The sequence below is a fragment of the Bufo gargarizans genome, chromosome 2 (assembly GCF_014858855.1).
Source record: "Bufo gargarizans isolate SCDJY-AF-19 chromosome 2, ASM1485885v1, whole genome shotgun sequence".
In the NCBI taxonomy this organism is placed as follows: Eukaryota; Metazoa; Chordata; class Amphibia; order Anura; family Bufonidae; genus Bufo; species Bufo gargarizans.
Window position 1 is genome coordinate 310,477,752 of NC_058081.1, and position 20,380 is coordinate 310,498,131.

The 20,380-nt window shown below is 45.1% G+C and overlaps 1 protein-coding gene across 1 annotated transcript in view; it reads right to left on the minus strand.

Annotated features, from left to right (window-relative positions):
- Nucleotides 1-1,607: 1,607 nt before the first annotated feature.
- The window catches only part of IRAK3 (interleukin 1 receptor associated kinase 3), a 60,481-nt gene continuing 41,708 nt past the window's right edge, over nucleotides 1,608-20,380 (minus strand). Inside the window, exons 9-10 of the mRNA XM_044280479.1 lie at nucleotides 19,331-19,495; nucleotides 1,608-4,582 (exon numbers count right to left, since the gene is read on the minus strand). Of these exons, the coding sequence (XP_044136414.1) occupies nucleotides 4,175-4,582; nucleotides 19,331-19,495 (573 nt within the window). The 3' untranslated portion in view covers nucleotides 1,608-4,174. The remainder of the gene's footprint in view (nucleotides 4,583-19,330; nucleotides 19,496-20,380) is intronic.

Consider the following 20,380-nt stretch of genomic DNA (forward strand, 5'->3'; position numbering starts at 1 on the left):
TCCTGCTGCCTCCATGTTCCTGTCTGATGCTCCCTTATCCTTCCTCAGACAAGGGCTGAGGGTCCCTGGGTATTTAAGGCACTTTTTCCAGCAGGAGTGTGCCTGAGCTTTAGGTTTCGTCATGATCAGCAAAGGTGTTCTGCTAGTCTTGTTCTGTTGCAATTTACCTGCTCTATCTACTGCCTGTATTCCTGCCGTGTTTCTAGTGTGTGCCATCCTGCCTGTGAGCGTCTACTCTTTCAAGTTCAGTTCAGTTTGTGTTTAAGTTAACCTTGTGTTCCTAGTCTCTGCTCAGTCTAGTCCCCAGCCTGCCTGCTTCATGTTTGCCTCATCACAACTCTGCCCAAAAGTCTTTCCTGTGTCTTTATTAGCTTTGCGCTGCCTGGATCTCTGAAAGCCAGCACTATAGTCTTGGTGACTGTTCAGACTATACCTGTGGTTTTCCTGCATTTTTTTGTGCGTTTTATGTACATTAATTAACTACTGGTGCTGGCATCAGAGTTCCTGACCACGGTGGGTCCCTGCAGTGAAGGCAACGTCCGTACGGCGGCCGGGACGGATTGAGACCCATTCAACTTGAATAGGTCCGTGATCCGTTTGCACCGCAAAAACAGAGCATGTTATATTTTTTTGCAGAGCAGTGGTTCCGTGCCTCCGTTCCGCACCGCAGCTCTGGATTGCGGACCCATTCAACTGAATGGGTCCACATCCATGATGCGGGGAGCACACGGCCGGTGCCCGCATATTGCGGACCCGGCCGTATGCATGAGGCCTTAAAGAGAATACCAGCGGAGTGCTGGAATAACACCCTTAGGGTTTAGCCCAAAACCAAACTGGTTAGTTGGAACAGTGGGTCCACACTTGCTGATCCATAACACATTATATCTGTTTACATTAGTTTGTATGTGGTTTTTTAATGGATGGAATAACATAGGAATCTGATTTCTCCATCCAGTTATAAACATATACACAAAATAAAAGGAAAGTACGAACTGTTGGCATGCTTTTTTCTAATGAACCCTATGTATCTGTTAAAAACGCATCTGTTTTTCCAAAGTTTGAGTAAAAATGGAAATGTTCAATTGAAACCAAAATTGTGGTGTGAAAGAGGCCTACCGGTAAATGACAAATTATACTGTACGTTGTGGTGGGCTCACGTTTGGCACAATGTAATGTTAGATGCAGAGTGCACTGAGTTCATTCATAAAAACCTAATGAATTATGAAAAACATTTTAATGTGCTGGATTTAGGCTCTAAAGGGTATCTATAGCTGTATGTATTATGTATGTACCTGCTGTTTAATCACAGGCTACCAACAATCATATCTGTCCCAAAATTGTAAAATCATTCTAAAAAGATGAACCAGGTACTATCTATCTAAATGCTATCAGACAAGTACCTGCTAAGGCTACTTTCACACTAGCTTTTTAGTTTTCCGGTATTGAGATCCGTCATAGGGGCTCAATACCGGAAAAAAAGCTTCAAGTTTGTCCTCATTCATTGTCAATAGGGACAAAACTGAACAGAACGGAAAGCTCCAAAATGAATTCCGTTCTGTTTAGTTGCGTTCCCATACAGGAGAGCAAACCGCAACATGTTGTAGTTTGCTTTCTGTCCTGGGATGCGGAGCAAGACAGATCCGACATGACCCCCAATGCAAGTCAATGGGGACAGATCCGTTTTCTTTGCCACAATAGAAAGCGGATCCGTCTTCCATTGTCTTTCAATGGAGTTATTGACGGTACCTTCTTGGCTATGTTAGAGATAATACAACCGGATTCGTTCAGAACGGATGAAGATGGTTGTATTATCAGTAATGGAAGTGTTTTTGCTGAACCCTGCCGGATCCCGTAAAAACGCTAGTGTAAAAGTAGCCTAAAACGAGTCTGTCTTATCAGACCCACATTGTCAGCGTCTCCTATATACTCAAAATATATAGGGATTTCAGTGTGAGTCTGAGAATTCAGACTTGTTTGAGCAAGTAGTTGTCTGATATAAAAAATTTTTTTTTTACTATTTTATAGTTTTGGAACTCATAGGATTATAATGTAGTAGTCTGTGATTAAACAGGAGATACATAATGAATACCATTTTTTATTGTATAGATTGCCTTGAGAGCCTGATTACAGCTCTTTATACTGAAGCCTGCAGAGTACACTACATTCATGTTGACAGGTTCACTTTAAGAGTCGTACACACGTCTGTAAGTGTTTTGCGGATCTGCAAAACACGGACACCTGCAATGTGCCATCCACAATTTGTGGACCACACATCGCAGACACTATAATAGAAAATGCCTTTTCTGGTCCGGACAAGAATAGGACATGTTATCTATTTTTTTCAGGAACGGAATTGCGGATCCCAAAAATGTGGATGTTGATCTGTTCCAGCCCCATTGAAAGTGAATGGGTCCGCAAATTGCGGAACGAATGCGGACCCAAATTACAGACGTGTGAATGGACCCTTAAGAGAACCAACGAAAAATTATAATAGATACAGCAAACATTCACTACCTCGACTTAACAGGTGCCTAGTTTTCATATGTTTTTATACCTTCTTAAAAGGGTTATCTGGGGAAAAATATTGAATACCTGTCCTGAGGATAGATCATCAATATCAGATCTGAAGGGGTCTGCGACCAAGGACCTCCACCGATCAACTGTTATAAGAGGCCAGTGACAGACGTAACAGTACATTAGTCATAGCATAGTTACAGCTCAGCCCCACTCAAGTCAATGGGGCTGAGCTGCAATACCAAGCACAGTAGATATACAATGTATGGTACTGTATTTAGTAAGCTGCCGGGAGGCCACGGCACTCACCAGAGCTCCGGTGAGTGTCGCGGCTCCCTGAAAAATCACCATTGGTGATGGTGTGGAGACTTGGACCCCTGAGGACCTGAGGATGGAGGATAGGTCATCATTATCATTTCCTGGAGAACCCCTTTGACACCAAGTCTTTGCCCTCCACTGCCACTTTCGGTTGGGTCAATGTAACCTGGCCAGCAGCCTAATTTGGGTATTTGCCAATGAGCTCATGGATGCTATACAGATTATTCACATCCTACTTCATCAGTATGTAGCTGCATACTTCTAAAGATGCATTCACACGGCCGGGCCCAACAGGCAATTATTAGGAAGGGACCTTTCCTTCCAAATAACTCCCTGCATGCAGCAATCGCCTCCACTCTATGAGGAAGAGCGATGGCTACTACAGTTGCTAATCCTCATAAAGATTCATTGTTTCTGGGCAGCAAACCAAGAAACAATAATTACATTTTCTGCATGAAATATAATTTCATGTGAAGAATGAGCGTTTGGTCATTCATCGGGTGATCGGCAGCACAATTACATAGGCCTGTTATAATTGGTCCAACAACTGGGCCTTGTAAACCCGCCTTAAACAATGATTCTTAGCTAAATGCAGGTAATTACATATAAATCAAGAGCCTATTATAACTTATATGCTGCAAAACTATTTTTATAAAGTATATTTGTATAATGAGGTAAAAAAATAATCCAATATGGAAATACTTGTCACTAAACCTCAAGCATAGACAGTGGACTGGAATAGGCATTAAATATCATCATGGATACACATAGTTAGAGGAGTAAAATATTGATGCCCTATCTTGAGGATAGGTAATAAATATCTGATCGGTTGGGTTCCAACTTCCGGCCTCTCTGCCAATCACCTGTGTGCAGAGGCTGCAGCGTTTCGGTGAGTGGTGCGGCCTCTTAATAGACCAGCGATGTCACGTTCATCAGTCACAGTAACGTGCTCAGCATGTTGTAAGGAGGCCGCAGCACTTACCATGGCCTCTTCCAGCTGCTGATCGGTGACGTTGTCGGGTGTTGGACCCCATCAATCAGATGTTGATGACCTATCCTTCAGATGAATTAATAGATATATAGATAGATCATCAATATTCTACTCCCATAAACCCTTTAATGCATTATACAAAAGTCATCAACATAATAAGATTTAAGATGTCTTCTAAATGGTTATCAATTCAGTAATGTACAGATGATAGGTTTTAAATAAGTCCATGAAGGTAAAAAGTGGAATGAGATTGATAACCCTTTCGCACATCTAATTATACTTGTCATATAAATGTGTGGGTATTAATGGCTGTTATGTATTATCTCTTATTCTAAATTCATTTTTCAGCATTTATTTTGCTTGGCCAAAACCATTTGTAAGACACTCTTCACAGTATGATGTGCTGTCTGGTCCTGGATAGCAGCTACACTCTACCGGCCTGCTTGTATAAGGTTGGTCACTCATTTGCAATGGATTTCTGCTATGCATTGGTGTACATATAACATTTTCTGCACTTGTACATTTCCTGGAGCCTCTTAAGTATGTCACTTCTGACTGGCTGGATTCACATGGGATTATGACGTTTCGTTTTCTTTCAGGCCAACTAAAATAACTGTCCAGGTTTTCATCACTTTCAACTGGAACATTGGAATGGCTCCAGGGCGGTGGACAAGGACACGGTGAAACTGACATGAGTGGCTTGGGACGATCTTCAGTGTACATTTCAGCACTCTTACAGCTTTTAATAATTTCCAAAACCTGCAGGAAAAAATATAATGAGTCTTCTACAGAAAGACCAACATATATATAAAGTTCATGAAACAACATTAAAATTCCTGTCTTAGATTTTCCATATGGTCTGACTTTATACCTTCTACTGACATAATTTTCCATATTTTTCACTGTACATTTTTAAGCTATACATCCAGTAGCTATACAGTATTTTGTTTTCATATTACAAGGTATTTTTAGACTGTCTAGTGATCATTGCAGGATCAGCTTTTTAAACCAGCTGAATTGGCTGGGTGTTGTGACTGGCCATACATTTCTTGAAATCAAGCGTTAAACATGTCAGCTCTTCAAATGAATGACCATGCAATAAGTGGGCAATAGATGTTAGCAGCTCTGGCTTATACAAAAAAGTCAAAGTGGGGAGCACTCTCAACAACATCCATATGCTCATCATCCAACGGTCCCTTTTAAAGACCATCTATGACCAGGGTTGTGCGGAGGAGCATGGGTGCAGACGCACACAGGTGACGCGCGCACCTCCCTTCCGGCCACCGAGCTCCAGCCCGCACCGCAATGGAATCACTGATGCAGCCTTAGGTGTAGACCATCACTCCGCTGCCCTATTGCAGTGTTCCCTGTGCTCTGCTGCTCTGCTACCAGACTCCACGATGCCTGGACGCTGTGAGGGGGAATTGTTGCCCAGCTGATTTCGGTTCTGGAGCGTCTGTCCTCCTTGCCCCCTCCCATCTTCCTGCTACTAGGAGTCGGTTCAAGAGGTCTGGCTAGACAGGAGCCTGAATGGACCTTCTTTTTTGGTCGGCTGCTGGGGCAAGAGTGACTTAACCAACATAAGGAAGATCAAGACCGCCAAGAAATCAGCCGCCCCCCCCCCCCCATCCTCCTGCAGGATAGTGGGTACTTTGGGGAAGAGCCAAAGCGGCAGGGGTAGGATGAGTTGTTGTGGTTGACGGGAATAGGGGGAAAATAACAGGGGTTAAGTGGAAAAGCCAGCTTCCGGATTGTGTATAGCCCCTCAAGTTGCCCCCTCTCTCCCCTCCCCTGCCCTGAATAGTTGGGCTAAGGCCTTGAAGCTGCAAGGAACAGCTTCCGGTGCATAAACGAAAGAGCTGGCTTTTTTATCTATGGCGTACAAATCCAATGCTTAAACACACTTAACAGAGCGGACTGTGCTAATTGAAGGGAGGCCTGGTGGAGCGAGTGAGTCATATTGATAAGAGGAGAAGTGACATGGTGGAATTGGCCTAACGGAACTAACCATAGTAACTGGTCTGGAGCACAGTGGTGCATGTTATATTAACGGGCTGTGTGACTGAATTGCACTAATTACACCACCGTGTGGAACAAACAGTTTGGGTTAACTGGCCGCTCACTATATAGGTGTAAAAGCTGTTGCATCCTATTGCCTCTGGAGCTTCTGATGACATTTTTCGCTGCAGGCTAATAGAGCTAATTATATGAATTGGACCCCGAATCTACTTGAGCTAACTATATTAACTATACTAACAGCGCGGCATGAATTAACTTATGGACTAATTGGCGGATAATATTGTAGAGCCGCGATATAGAGGCTACTAACGGACGTGCTTGAATTTTTGAGTTTAGCCAATTGACCTATTATATTAACCTGAAATACTGCTAACTGGTCTGATTGTTAAAGTGTGTTGTATGAATTGAACAGACTGAGCAGGACCGTTATACACATATAAATGTAGCCTTCCCCTCCCGCTTACATGGGTAGCCCAATAGATGAAGAGAGAGTGGCCTGCTTATAATAGATCAATACACCTTCTAATACATAATTGTATAAAGGTTGTGGACAGCCAGCTAGAGTGAGGGGCACCTGTATGTGGGCAGGAGGACGCAAACACAAAAAATATGGTGCCAATGTACAATGCTGAATACTTTTACTGTAAGTTAGGCTATTGGGGCACTAATTGGTGGGACGCTAGGAGGAGTTTAATGCTTGGCCGTCACATTGTTGGATAGCTCTTGATCTGGGCAGTTACGCAAGAATAAGATGCCAGACAGGGGGTTGGTAAAAAGGGGCGGGGGCAACTGGAACTAAACACCTCAATTTCCCCAGGGCTCAAAAAAACTAAAAGGACTAAGAAACAACTTTTGACCAATATGAGAACTCAGAGGTCCTCTCCCCCCCCCCCCCCCCCCAAAAAAAAAAAAATAAGGACACATCCCAAGACCTAGAGGGGGAGGGGGAATTCTTTGGGTCGGTGGAAAACATTAACCTGAAAACCTCGGATGAGGGTCCCCAGACTGGAGAGAGAGGTACTAATCAGACAAAGGAGGCGGATAAATGCAATACTAATAAAAGGGGAGCAGGCGCCTAGTCTGCAAGATATATTCCAAGAAATAAAGAACTGTAGTCTGGCAATAAAAGACCTCTCTCTTCAGACTGGAAATATTAAGGAGGTGGTTGGGCTTTTAAGAACTAATTTACGAAAATATAAAGATAGGCTGACAGAGGCAGAGAAAAGAATATCGGATTCAGAGGATCTCTTACAAATAACGGTTAAGGAGAAAAATAACCTAAAGGAAGAGAATAGAGAAAAATAAATGACTAGATTTAGAAAATAGGTCCAGAAGGGCCAATCTGAGATGCCTAGGGATCCCGGAGGGGGTAGAAGGACGAGATCTTTGCGATTATATACAAACTTGGCTGAGGGCACAACTGGGCCAAGATATTTCAGACCACAAAAATGTTGTGGAAATGGCCTGTAGAGTGCCGGCAAAACTACCCCCTCCCGGAACAAGACCGAGATCAATAATTATCAATTTATTATCAGCAAGGGACAAGGAGGAGATAGCACATAGGTCCAGGAAGAAAGGGAGTCTGGAGTGTGAGGGTGCAGCAGTGATGTTATTTCCAGACTATGCTAGGGAAACAGTAAAGGAAAGGAGTCAGTTCAATGAAAAAAAATTGAGAATAATCTCATGGAATATTAGGGGCTTGAGTAGGGGCGCAAAGAGAGTTGCTGTGTTTGATGCAATCCAAAGGGCACTACCTGCTATAATTTGTCTACAAGAAACACATCTGACAGATAAGACAAAAGGCGGGTTAATTAGTCCGTGGATCCCGTATGCCTTCCATTCAGTTTATTCATCATATGCGAGAGGGGTGAGTATATTAATACATCGTGACATAGATATCAAAGTGATTAAAACTGTGATAGATACACAAGGTTGTTACGTATTTATGGACTGCATACTGGAAGGAAAAGCATGGCTGATAGCAAATGTCTATATACCGCCACCTTTTAAAACAGATGTTCTGCTAAAAATCCACGATCTTGCGATCAATGCAGGGGATAAACCACTTTTGGTAATGGGAGATTTTAATAATGTAATGGATGGTAATATACAGGGAGTGCAGAATTATTAGGCAAATGAGTATTTTGACCACATCATCCTCTTTATGCATGTTGTCTTACTCCAAGCTGTATAGGCTCGAAAGCCTACTACCAATTAAGCATATTAGGTGATGTGCATCTCTGTAATGAGAAGGGGTGTGGTCTAATGACATCAACACCCTATATCAGGTGTGCATAATTATTAGGCAATTATTATTTCCTTTGGCAAAATGGGTCAAAAGAAGGACTTGACAGGCTCAGAAAAGTCAAAAATAGTGAGATATCTTGCAGAGGGATGCAGCACTCTTAAAATTGCAAAGCTTCTGAAGCGTGATCATCGAACAATCAAGCGTTTCATTCAAAATAGTCAACAGGGTCGCAAGAAGCGTGTGGAAAAACCAAGGCGCAAAATAACTGCCCATGAACTGAGAAAAGTCAAGCGTGCAGCTGCCAAGATGCCACTTGCCACCAGTTTGGCCATATTTCAGAGCTGCAACATCACTGGAGTGCCCAAAAGCACAAGGTGTGCAATACTCAGAGACATGGCCAAGGTAAGAAAGGCTGAAAGACGACCACCACTGAACAAGACACACAAGCTGAAACGTCAAGACTGGGCCAAGAAATATCTCAAGACTGATTTTTCTAAGGTTTTATGGACTGATGAAATGAGAGTGAGTCTTGATGGGCCAGATGGATGGGCCTGTGGCTGGATTGGTGAAGGGCAGAGAGCTCCAGTCCGACTCAGACGCCAGAAAGGTGGAGTACTGGTTTGGGCTGGTATCATCAAAGATGAGCTTGTGGGGCCTTTTCGGGTTAAGGATGGAGTCAAGCTCAACTCCCAGTCCTACTGCCAGTTTCTGGAAGACACCTTCTTCAAGCAGTGGTACAGGAAGAAGTCTGCATCCTTCAAGAAAAACATGATTTTCATGCAGGACAATGCTCCATCACACGCGTCCAAGTACTCCACAGCGTGGCTGGCAAGAAAGGGTATAAAAGAAGAAAATCTAATGACATGGCCTCCTTGTTCACCTGATCTGAACCCCATTGAGAACCTGTGGTCCATCATCAAATGTGAGATTTACAAGGAGGGAAAACAGTACACCTCTCTGAACAGTGTCTGGGAGGCTGTGGTTGCTGCTGCACGCAATGTTGATGGTGAACAGATCAAAACACTGACAGAATCCATGGATGGCAGGCTTTTGAGTGTCCTTGCAAAGAAAGGTGGCTATATTGGTCACTGATTTGTTTTTGTTTTGTTTTTGAATGTCAGAAATGTATATTTGTGAATGTTGAGATGTTATATTGGTTTCACTGGTAAAAATAAATAATTGAAATGGGTATATATTTGTTTTTTGTTAAGTTGTCTAATAATTATGCACAGTAATAGTCACCTGCACACACAGATATCCCCCTAAAATAGCTAAAACTAAAAACAAACTAAAAACTACTTCCAAAAATATTCAGCTTTGATATTAATGAGTTTTTTGGGTTCATTGAGAACATGGTTGTTGTTCAATAATAAAATTAATCCTCAAAAATACAACTTGCCTAATAATTCTGCACTCCCTGTAGATAGATGTAGAATAGATAATACACAGGGAAGTGGTACGGACACCAAGTTAAAAATTATCACAGAAGAGTTGGGATGGACTGATATTCGGAGGGTAATGCACCCGAAGTTAAAGAAATTCATGTTTTTCAAAAACACTTCGGAGCTTATTATGGATTGATTTAGTTTTCACTAACAATAAAGGTACACTGGATATTGAAACTGAACGAGTTAGGTACGGCCAACGCGGGATCTCAGATCACAACCCTATAAATATACAAGGGGAGGCGGGAAAAAAAAGGGGCATGAATAAAAATGTAGGGTGGATAAATATAATGGGTATACACAATAAGGTTTTGGAAGAGATTAGGGAATATTTTGATATAAATGAGGGTTCAGCGGCAAATAACACAGTCTGAGAGGCTGCGAAGGCCTTTATTAGGAGGATTATCACAAAATACACATTATTATATAAGAAAAACCTAAGGAATAAATATGTTGAAAATCCTGTAGAAGCAAATTAAAAAGAATGGATGGATAGTGTCATTAAAATGGAAGATGAAATGTTTCTGCAGGCTGAACAAGAAAAGGAAAAATATGTGAGGGATAATTACATCTACGCACATATACCGGGTATAAAGTTAGCGGCCCTGGTGGCAGCACAGACAAAAAAAGAAAAAAACTATATTCACTGTTTAGGAGACAATTTAGGACATAAAACTACTGCTGAACAAATGGCCAAAATATAACTATTTAAGGAATATTTTGAGGATATACTGTATAGTAAAATAAAGAAAAATATGGCGCAAATACAACATTTTTCGGCTAAAATTACTATTACTACTATAACTCCAAAACAAAGGAAAAGTTTGAAAACCCCAATAGACCCCAAAGAAGTGGATAACATACGATCAATGATAACCAAGAATAAGACGCCAGGCATAGATGGTATCCCGTTTGAAGTGTATGCCCAATACAGAGAAATAATGATTCCGAAACTACTAAATATGTGGACAGTATTGAGAGAGTCAGGTAAATTGCCAGACTCCTTGAGGGAAGCCTTAATCACACTCATCTTAAAGCCCGGGAAAGATCCAATGTTATCAGATTCATATTGCCGTATCTCACTGATCAATACAGATAATAAAATACTGGCAAAGATTTTGGCAGCTAGGCTCGGGAAGGAGGGGGGGGGGGGGCGGGATTCATGTCGGGCAAAAGCATAACTGAAAATATTATGAGGTATTTTGTGAATACCCAAGTGGAGCCCACAAATAGTGGTGAGAGAATGATCCTAACTATAGACACCTCAAAAGCTTTTGATACTATAGAATGGCCCTTTTTAATGGCAACCCTGAAGAAAATGGGATTTGGTGATATATTTGTCTCTTGGGTTAAGCTATTATATACTGATATATCATCGAGGGTGATCCTGAATGGAGAACATTCTGAAGGCATACCTATTGGCAGGGGGGTTAGACAGGGCTGCCCACTCTCCCCCCTGCTATTTGCTATAGCTATGGAACCCTTGGCGGATTTGATCAGGCAAGATAAAGATATTGAAGGCTTTAGGTATGGATCTCATGAAGAAAAAAATGCCCTATATGCAGACGACAATATGCTGTTTGTGGGCTCCCATGGATCACTTACTAGGATTTTTTAGATATTTGATGAGTACAGCGAATATGCTGGACTCAATATAAATTGGTCTAAGTCGGCATGCATCCCGATTGATCCCCTGAATGGTTTAATACTGGGCCAATTGGAAATCAAGAGAATAGAAGAACCCGTAAAATATCTAGGAATTCAAATAACGCCTAACCCTAAAGACTATGTCCAGTTAAATGTAATACCCAAAATACAAGAAATCAGGAAGAAAGTAGAAGTATGGAAAAAACTATGTTTCAATGGCAGGTCGTATTTCAATAGTGAAAATGTGTATTCTACCCTCCATGAATTATATCTTATGGAATGCGCCGGTAATAATCCCTAAAAAGGTTTTAAAAAAAATAACTTCCTTACTGGCGGATTTAATATGGCGAGGCAAAAAAACGCAAATAAGCACAAATATTGCAGACCCGGGAGAAGGAGAGTGGATTATCGGCCCCGGATGTGGAACTATACTTCCTTTCTGGCAACATTAGAAATATAATAATATGGAGTAATTCACAAAGATATAAGAACATGATAGCAGGTATTAATAAAAAACTGGATAAATGTAGTATTTTTCAAGTGGTGGAAGCTGACATTTTGTTCCTGCAGCAAATTAGTAAAATACTGCTATTTGGGCTGTGGACTAAAATCTATAAAGAAGCAAGAGAACTGTAGCCCCAGACTAGATTACACACAGACACCTTACTGTGGGATAACATACATCTTATAGAATTGAAGTCAATCGAATAGAAAATCTGGTGGAAATACTGAATTTTTTTAGACTGGGACAGGTAAGGAAGGAGGGAGATATAGTCACATATTCAGATTTTAAAAATGAAGGCGGGTTTGGGAATAAGGACTTGAGTCTCTTCTTACAACTGAAACAAACTCTACGAGCGTCGTTAGGTAGGGGAACACAAATTGATACCCCCCCCCCCCCCCCCATGCCAATATTTCTAAACTAATAACACGAAAGAAACTGGTGTCCAGGATATATAAAAGTTTGTTATATATGTAAAAAAAAAAAAGTGCAGCTAACTGCCTAATGCATAAATGGCAGGATGTCTTTTAGCCTCAATGGGAGGAATTCTGGGAAAAGGTGATAACGGCCAAAAACGGGGTCTCAAATAATTTCTCCCATAGGATTACCCAATTTAACATGATATATCCGCTATATTACTCCCCTAAAAGGTTGATGAAATATTATAAAACCAAGGAATTTAGCTGTAAAAAATGCAGGCAATTAGGAGTGGATGATGTGCATATACTATGGACATGCACGAAGATCAAAGAATTTTGGTGGAAGGTGCATGAAAGAATACAAGAATATCATGGGTTTAGAGTCCCTTGGGAGTTTTAAACATGTATTTTGGGGAGGATGGATGAGATAGAGTCTGCTAAGTATCGAGAGATAGCATCCAAACTTTTTTTCCAAGCCAGGAGGTGCATTGTAGCACATTGGGGAGATCATCTCTGTCACTAGTTTACGCTGTCCACAACAAAATCCACTGCGCTGTGCTGCGGTTTCTGCCATGGGTTTTCATGTGGACCCACTATAGGTTTAGCTCCATTGAATGGTGCTAAACCTCGAGCAGGCTCCCACTGCAGCTTTGTGAGGGTCCGCATGTTAACTGTGTCAAGAATGGACCTGTACATTCTTGGCGCAGTCTTGAAAACAGAGCGGGAAAAAAAAAACAAGTCTGCATGAACTGCTTTGTGGCCTCCCATTGAAAACAATGGGAGGCGGATTCAGCGCAGATTTAGCCCAGTTTTCTGCACCGAATCCAGCATCTAAAATCCTCTGTCTGAACCTACCCTAATGGACCCTTTACGCGGGCCAACAATAAAAACGATAATGACTAACCAGCGTTACTAGTAACGATCGTTAGTGATGATCGTGCAGTTTAAATGCACCGCCGATTACCCGATGAACGAGCAAAACGCTCGTTTATCGGGTAATTGTATCTTTTGTGCAGCACAAAAGATCATCATTTCTCAGTTGCATATCGTGCTATGTAAACACAATCTACTGCCGGGAAACAATGAGTCAGTATGGGGAAGAGCGATGGCATTAGCGACTACTCCTCCCCATGCTTTGGAGGAGAACGGTACATGTAAATGCACTGGTCTCCTCCACCAGTGATCAGCAGATTGTCGGGAAGGAATGATTCATTCCTGACAATCTGCTGGATCGTTGTCCCATGTAAAAGGGACCATTACATTTAAAACCACTTTTTATTATAGTATTCATGTACATCATGAGCAATGCAGGCAAAAGAGGATAAGCAGAATCCAGGAGCATATGCAGTGCAGCATTCTGATAATGGATGAAGCAGAGGGTCTTCCGTGATGGCCTTCGCAACTAGTCTACTCTTCATTTCTAGAATACAAGTGCTGTAAATAGTGTGCGTGTGTACCGCTGACAGAAGAGCTCAAAATTTAGCTAGACACACAGATTGAGATGTTATCTTAGCCTTGGTTAGACAATAATAGTCTATGGCTAAAAGGTGGCAGCACATCCTTGTGTCATGGAACCATGAACCAGACGTACAACAAGAGATAAGTGGAAATAAGAAGGCTTTATTGAAAATCAAGCTGTAAGCAAAAGTCCAAACGGATGGCTAAACCGAAGCAGGGTCTTGCGTAGCCAGAGGTCAGGAACCAGAAGGGTAGTCAGACGAAGCCTGGATCAGGAACCAGCAGGGTAGTCAGACGAAGCCAGGATCAGGAACCAGCGGGGTAGTCAGACGAGGCCAGGATCAGGAACCAGAAGCAGCAGCAGTCTTAGAAGCATGTGAACACAGGAGGACCAAGCAAGGAACTGAAGCCACAGACCTCCTATATATATGAGCTAGGCATCCAGCTCCTCCCAGTGGGAAGGAGAAGCCGCAGGGTGGGAGGCTACAAGAAACCCAGAAACCAAGATGGCCGCCAGCACATGTCAAACAAGGGGAACAGCAAGAAGGTAAGACCATGACAGTACCTCCCCCTCAAGGGCCCCTCCTCCGCGGAGTAAGGAACGGTTTCTGAGGGAAGCGTGCGTGGAAGGCTCGGAGCAAAGCAGGAGCATGGACATCTGCGGAGGGAACCCAGGAACGCTCCTCTGGACCATAACCACGCCAATGGACCAAAAACTGCAACCGACCGCGGACCAGGCGTGAGTCCAGGATATTGCTCACCTCATATTCCTCACGATTGCCCACTTGGACCGGACGGGGCCGAGGAACCGAGGAAGTGAAACGATTACACACCAATGGCTTCAACAGGGAGACATGAAACACGTTGGAGATCCGCATGCCAGGAGGAAGCGCAAGGGCATAGGCTACCGGGTTTACCCTGCGAAGCACTCGGAAGGGACCAACAAAGCGAGGCGCCAGCTTGGGAGTGGGCACTCGAAGGTTGAGGTTGCGGGTGGACAACCATACACGGTCTCCGACCTAGTAGGAAGGAGCGGGCGCTCGTCTGCGATCAGCCTGGAGTCTCTGGCGCTGCGCAGAGACCTCAAGGGACCTCTGGATCTGTACCCAAGAAGCACGTAGGACGGAAAGGTGATCCTCCACAGCCGGAATATCCTGGGGAGAGAATACCTCCGGTAACACGGCAGGTTGGAACCCATAATTGGCCATGAAGGGAGACGTCCCAGAGGAAGAGTTCACCGCCGTGTTCCTGGCAAACTCAGCCCAAGGCAGGAGGTCAACCCAATTGTCTTGGTGATCGGAGACATAGCAACGAAGGAATTGCTCCAAGGCCTGATTGGATCGTTCTGCGGCCCCATTGGACTGAGGGTGGTAGGCCGAGGAGAAAGAGAGATGAATCCCCAACTGGGAGCAAAAGGCGCGCCAGAACCTGGACACAAACTGACTCCCCCGATCCGACACAATCTCCTTGGGCAAACCGTGCAACCGGAAGACCTCCCTGGCGAAAATCGTGGCCAACTCTTGTGCAGAGGGTAACTTCTTGAGAGGAACACAGTGGCACATTTTGGAAAACCGATCCACAATCATGAGAATGACCGTATGGCCTCGGGATGCAGGGAGGTCCACAATGAAATCCATCCCCAGGTGTGACCATGGGCGCTCCCCGGTGGCTATGGGTTGCAAAAGGCCCAACGGAAGGTGCCGAGGGGACTTACTCTGGGCACAAACGGAGCATGCCGCTACATATGCGGCGATGTCGGAACGTAGAGAAGGCCACCAGAACAGACGTGAAACAGCCCAGGACAGCTGATTCTTTCCAGGATGCCCCGCGGCCTTGGAGTTATGGTAGGTTCGCAACAACCAAGTGCGCAACTCCTCAGGCACAAAACATCTGCCGTTGGGTCTCCCAGAGGGAGCACCAGATTGAGCCGCCAAAATCTGCTCACCCAGGGGAGAGGTCAGGCTGGTGCGAATGGCGGCCAGGATCTGATTCGGAGGTATGACCGAAGTCGGAATCGACTCCTCCCCGGACAGCTCGGAGTACTGCCGTGATAAGGCATCCGCTCTGATGTTCTTGGAACCGGGTAGGTAGGAGACCACATAATTAAAACGTGACAAGAACAGAGCCCATCTGGCCTGACGTGGTGTCAATCTCTTGGCCTCAGAAAGGTAGGTCAGATTCTTGTGGTCCGTCAGGATGAGAACCGGAGCCACCGAACCCTCGAGCAAGTGCCTCCATTCTTTGAGGGCCTGCACGATGGCCAATAACTCCCTGTCACCAATCTGATAGTTGCACTCCGCGGAAGACAGTTTCCGGGAGTAAAACCCACAAGGAAGCAGAGGACCCTCTGGTGTTCTACGCTGAGACAGAAGGGCGCCTACTCCCGTCTCAGACGCGTCCACCTCGAGGACAAAGGGCAACCCAGGGTTGGGATGCGACAGAATCGGAGCCGACACAAAGGCGGACTTTAGAGCCTCAAAAGCTCGGATGGCCTCGGGCGGCCAGACCTGGAAATTACTGCCCTTCCTGGTCAGATCCGTGAGAGGCTTGGCTAGCATAGAAAAGTCCCTGATGAACTTCCGATAATAATTGGCGAAGCCCAAAAAGCGCTGCAGGGCACGGAGACCACTGGGCTGGGGCCACTGCAAGACAGCCGAAACCTCAGGATCCATGGAGAACCCCTCAGCGGAAATGATGTAACCTAAGAAGGTTACCTGGGATCGGTGAAATTTGCATTTCTCAAGCTTACCGAACAGCCTGTTCTCTCGTAACCGTTGCAACACTCGTCTGACATCCATAATGTGGGCCTCCATGGATTCAGAATATACCAAGATGTCATCCAAATAGACCACCACACACTGCTGCAACAGGTCACGGAAAACATCGTTGATGAATTCCTGGAAGACTGCGGGCGCATTGCACAACCCAAAGGGCATAACCAAGGATTCATAATGACCGGTCCTGGTGTTAAACGCGGTCTTCCACTCATCGCCCGCCTTGATCCTTACCAGGTTATATGCCGCCCTCAGGTCGAGTTTGGTAAAGACCGTGGCCCCTTTGAGGCGATCGAACAGCTCGGAAATCAAGGGTATCGGGTAAGCGTTCTTGATCGTGATGCGATTGAGACCCCTGTAATCGATGCAAGGCCTCAACTCACCGCCCTTCTTTTTCACAAAGAAAAATCCAGCCCCTGCCGGGGACGAGGATTTGCGAATGTGTCCGTGTGAAAGCGCCTCCCTCACGTACTCCTCCATGGCCTCATTCTCCGCTACCGACAGTGGATAGACTTTGCCACGAGGAGGAATGGCATCAGATTGTAACTCTATGGCACAATCGTATGGGCGGTGCGGAGGTAGGGCAACCGCGCGCACCTTATCGAATACATCCCGGTACTCTTCGTATTCAGGAGGCAACAGAGAGTCCGAGGAAGTACACAGCAACTTGACAGGCCCATGGATGCAACTAGCCCCACACTGCGGTGACCACGAGAGGATCTCGGCCGATCTCCAATCGAAAGTCGGATTATGCTTCTGGAGCCAGGGGTACCCCAAGACCACCGAGTAGTGTGGAGACGAAATCACCTGGAGACAGACCGACTCTCTGTGAACGGCACCAATGGCTATCCCCACTGGAAGGGTCTCATGAGTCACGTGTGGCGGCAGAAGGGGTCTGCCGTCTATCGCCTCAAAAGCCAGTGGGGAACCTTGAGGCTGCAGAGGAATGGAATTGGCGGCAGCGAACACACTATCAATGAACAAACCACCAGCACCAGAGTCCACCAACGCCTGGGTCGTCACCGAGCCCCCGACCCAGGAGAGGACAACAGTGATCAGTGGTTTGTCAACACGGGAAACCGGGGACGAGGAGACTCCACCCAAGATCTGCCCCCGACAGGATCTCAGGTGCGAGCGTTTCCCGGACGGTTCGGACATGCCAACCGAAAATGCCCACCGAGACCACAGTACATGCATCGGCCCTCGCGTCTCCGGAGTACCCTCTCCCCCTCGGACAGGCGAGCAAACCCCAGCTGCATGGGTTCGCCCCCAGACAAGTCATCCCCAGGAGGCGTGGGAGGAGAGGGAGGCACGGGTGGGACAGCAAACGTAGGCGCCAATCTGTTAGAAGGCCTCTGCAGGCTCTCCTTAAAGGAAGGTCTCTCCCTGAGTCTGGTGTCAATCAAAATCAGGAAAGAAATAAGAGACTCGAGCTCCACTGGTAGGTCCTTAGCTGCAACCTCATCCTTCAAGGCATCCGAGAGACCATGAGAGAAAGCAGCGACCAGAGCCTCATTATTCCAGCCCACCTCTGCTGCCAGGGTACGAAACTCAATGGCGTATTCAGCTACGGATCGTGAACCCTGTCTGATGGACATAAGGAGCTTCGCAGCAGAGGCAGCACGAGCCGGCACATCGAATACCTTCCGAAGAGAAGCAACAAAACCGGAAAACTCGGCAACCACCGGATTGTTGTTCTCCCATAAAGGGCTGGCCCAGGCCAAGGCCTTGTCCGAGAGCAGCGAGATCAAGAAGCCCACCTTTGATCTCTCAGTAGGAAAGGCATGTGGCAGCAACTCGAAATAAATGCCCACCTGGTTAAGGAAACCTCGGCACTGAGTTGGCTCTCCCCCAAAGCGCTGTGGAAGGGGGGCAGAACCGGTCATACCCCGAGACACCGCAGGCGCAGCAACAGGTGTCGGGGTAGACTCTGGCGCAACAACCGGAGCGGCAGTAGGAGCGGGCCCAGGAGCGACAACCGACCCATCGGCAACGGAAGCGAAATGAGCCGTGCGTTCAAGCAGGGTTTGCAACGCCACAGCGAACCGACCCAACAGATGATCCTGCTGATCAAGTCTGGCAATCAGCGTAGGTAGCGAGGATGGCCCTGTACCGTCAGAATTCATGGCTTGGTCCTAATGTCATGGAACCATGAACCAGACGTACAACAAGAGATAAGTGGAAATAAGAAGGCTTTATTGAAAATCAAGCTGTAAGCAAAAGTCCAAACGGATGGCTAAACCGAAGCAGGGTCTTGCGTAGCCAGAGGTCAGGAACCAGAAGGGTAGTCAGACGAAGCCTGAATCAGGAACCAGCAGGGTAGTCAGACGAAGCCAGGATCAGGAACCAGCGGGGTAGTCAGACAAGGCCAGGATCAGGAACCAGAAGCAGCAGCAGTCTTAGAAGCATGTGAACACAGGAGGACCAAGCAAGGAACTGAAGCCACAGACCTCCTATATATATGAGCTAGGCATCCAGCTCCTCCCAGTGGGAAGGAGAAGCCGCAGGGTGGGAGGCTACAAGAAACCCAGAAACCAAGATGGCCGCCAGCACATGTCAAACGAAGGAGAACAGCAAGAAGGTAAGACCATGACACCTTGTTTACATGATGTACTGCATTAAAGTTGGGATCACTTAATGAACAAACATCTTGTGATTGCAAAAATCAGAAGTGGATCATAAAAGGAGATAATGTGAAAAGGACGTATACAACGTCTCCTCATTTTTTTATTCACTCCTGGTTCATCAGAAAACATGACCGTGCCATGTGGCCTTACATGGCCCAATTATTGGTAACAAGCGTTTGTACAAACATTAGTTCCTGATAATTGCCTCCATCCTCAGCCCATGTTAAAGGGCCTTAGGAGGTTCATATCACACACTTTGAAAGATTGTTTTATCAAAGAAAACTCTATAAAAAGACAATTTATTTAAACTGCATACCACTCACGGTGCCCTCAAAATAAGTGTGTAGACATAATAAATTAATCCTCACCATTTCCATTGTGGGTCTCTGCTTCGCACGCAGTGAAGTAGCTTCAACGGATATACCCAAAAGTTTGTGTACAACGCCAGCAGGCCAGTTTTTCGTTTTCCTATCCACAAACTGGAGGAGGGATTCAACACCACTTTTATCCACTTGAGTCCAAATCACGTCTCTCTAGCCATTGAACATAATAAAATATAGTTTAGGTTAAACTAAGAAGCAAATACACAGATCAGTAGAAAACAAAAAACTTCCCCTTAAAACGTAACCTTTATTACTACAATTAAAAAGATCCCTAAAATATAACCAAGGAAAAACCCAGAAAAAAAAACATACAAAGTCCCTATTCGACATTACCTAAGAGCAGAACTTCTGTCCTGACAAGGGCCATACCACTGTCTTCTTTGATGTCCCTAGAAAACCCTGTGCACACTATCCAGACAAAGAAGTGGGATTGCAAAATAATAGATGTTATTACTTATCTATGTGTACATAACACATGCAATCTGGTATGCCCTATGTGTTTTCTGCTATGTGTATATCATACACCTACACTGGGGGTAATGTTAGCACTCTAACTGCTATGTATTATGGTTCAATAAGATTTTATTATTATTTTCTCTTCACTCATAAAAGAACATCACACATTGCAGTATACATACCGCGCACAAGGTTACATTGCGACATGCAATCATAAACAGCAGTATAGCATCAAAGACAAGGCATATGCATGTATCTGTATCTGTATAATCAAACAATCAGCTGACAAAAGTCGGCGGAAACAGAGGCCCTGAAGGGCTTAACAAGGCCTCAAACAAATGATGTAAAGGCCAATAATTCTAGACAAACTTGACATAAAAGGGGGGAGACAGGACGACACACAAGGGGAAGGAGGGGAAGAAATCGTAGGGCATAACTAGAGAATAGCTAGGTACTATTAAGGAGGGGAATGAGGGAGCACCCCAGATGCCACCCAAACCGAGAACGAAACAGATGATCTAAACCTGGACCATGGCTCCCAACTCCGAAGAAACGCCGGAATCTGGTTGTGATCAGAGG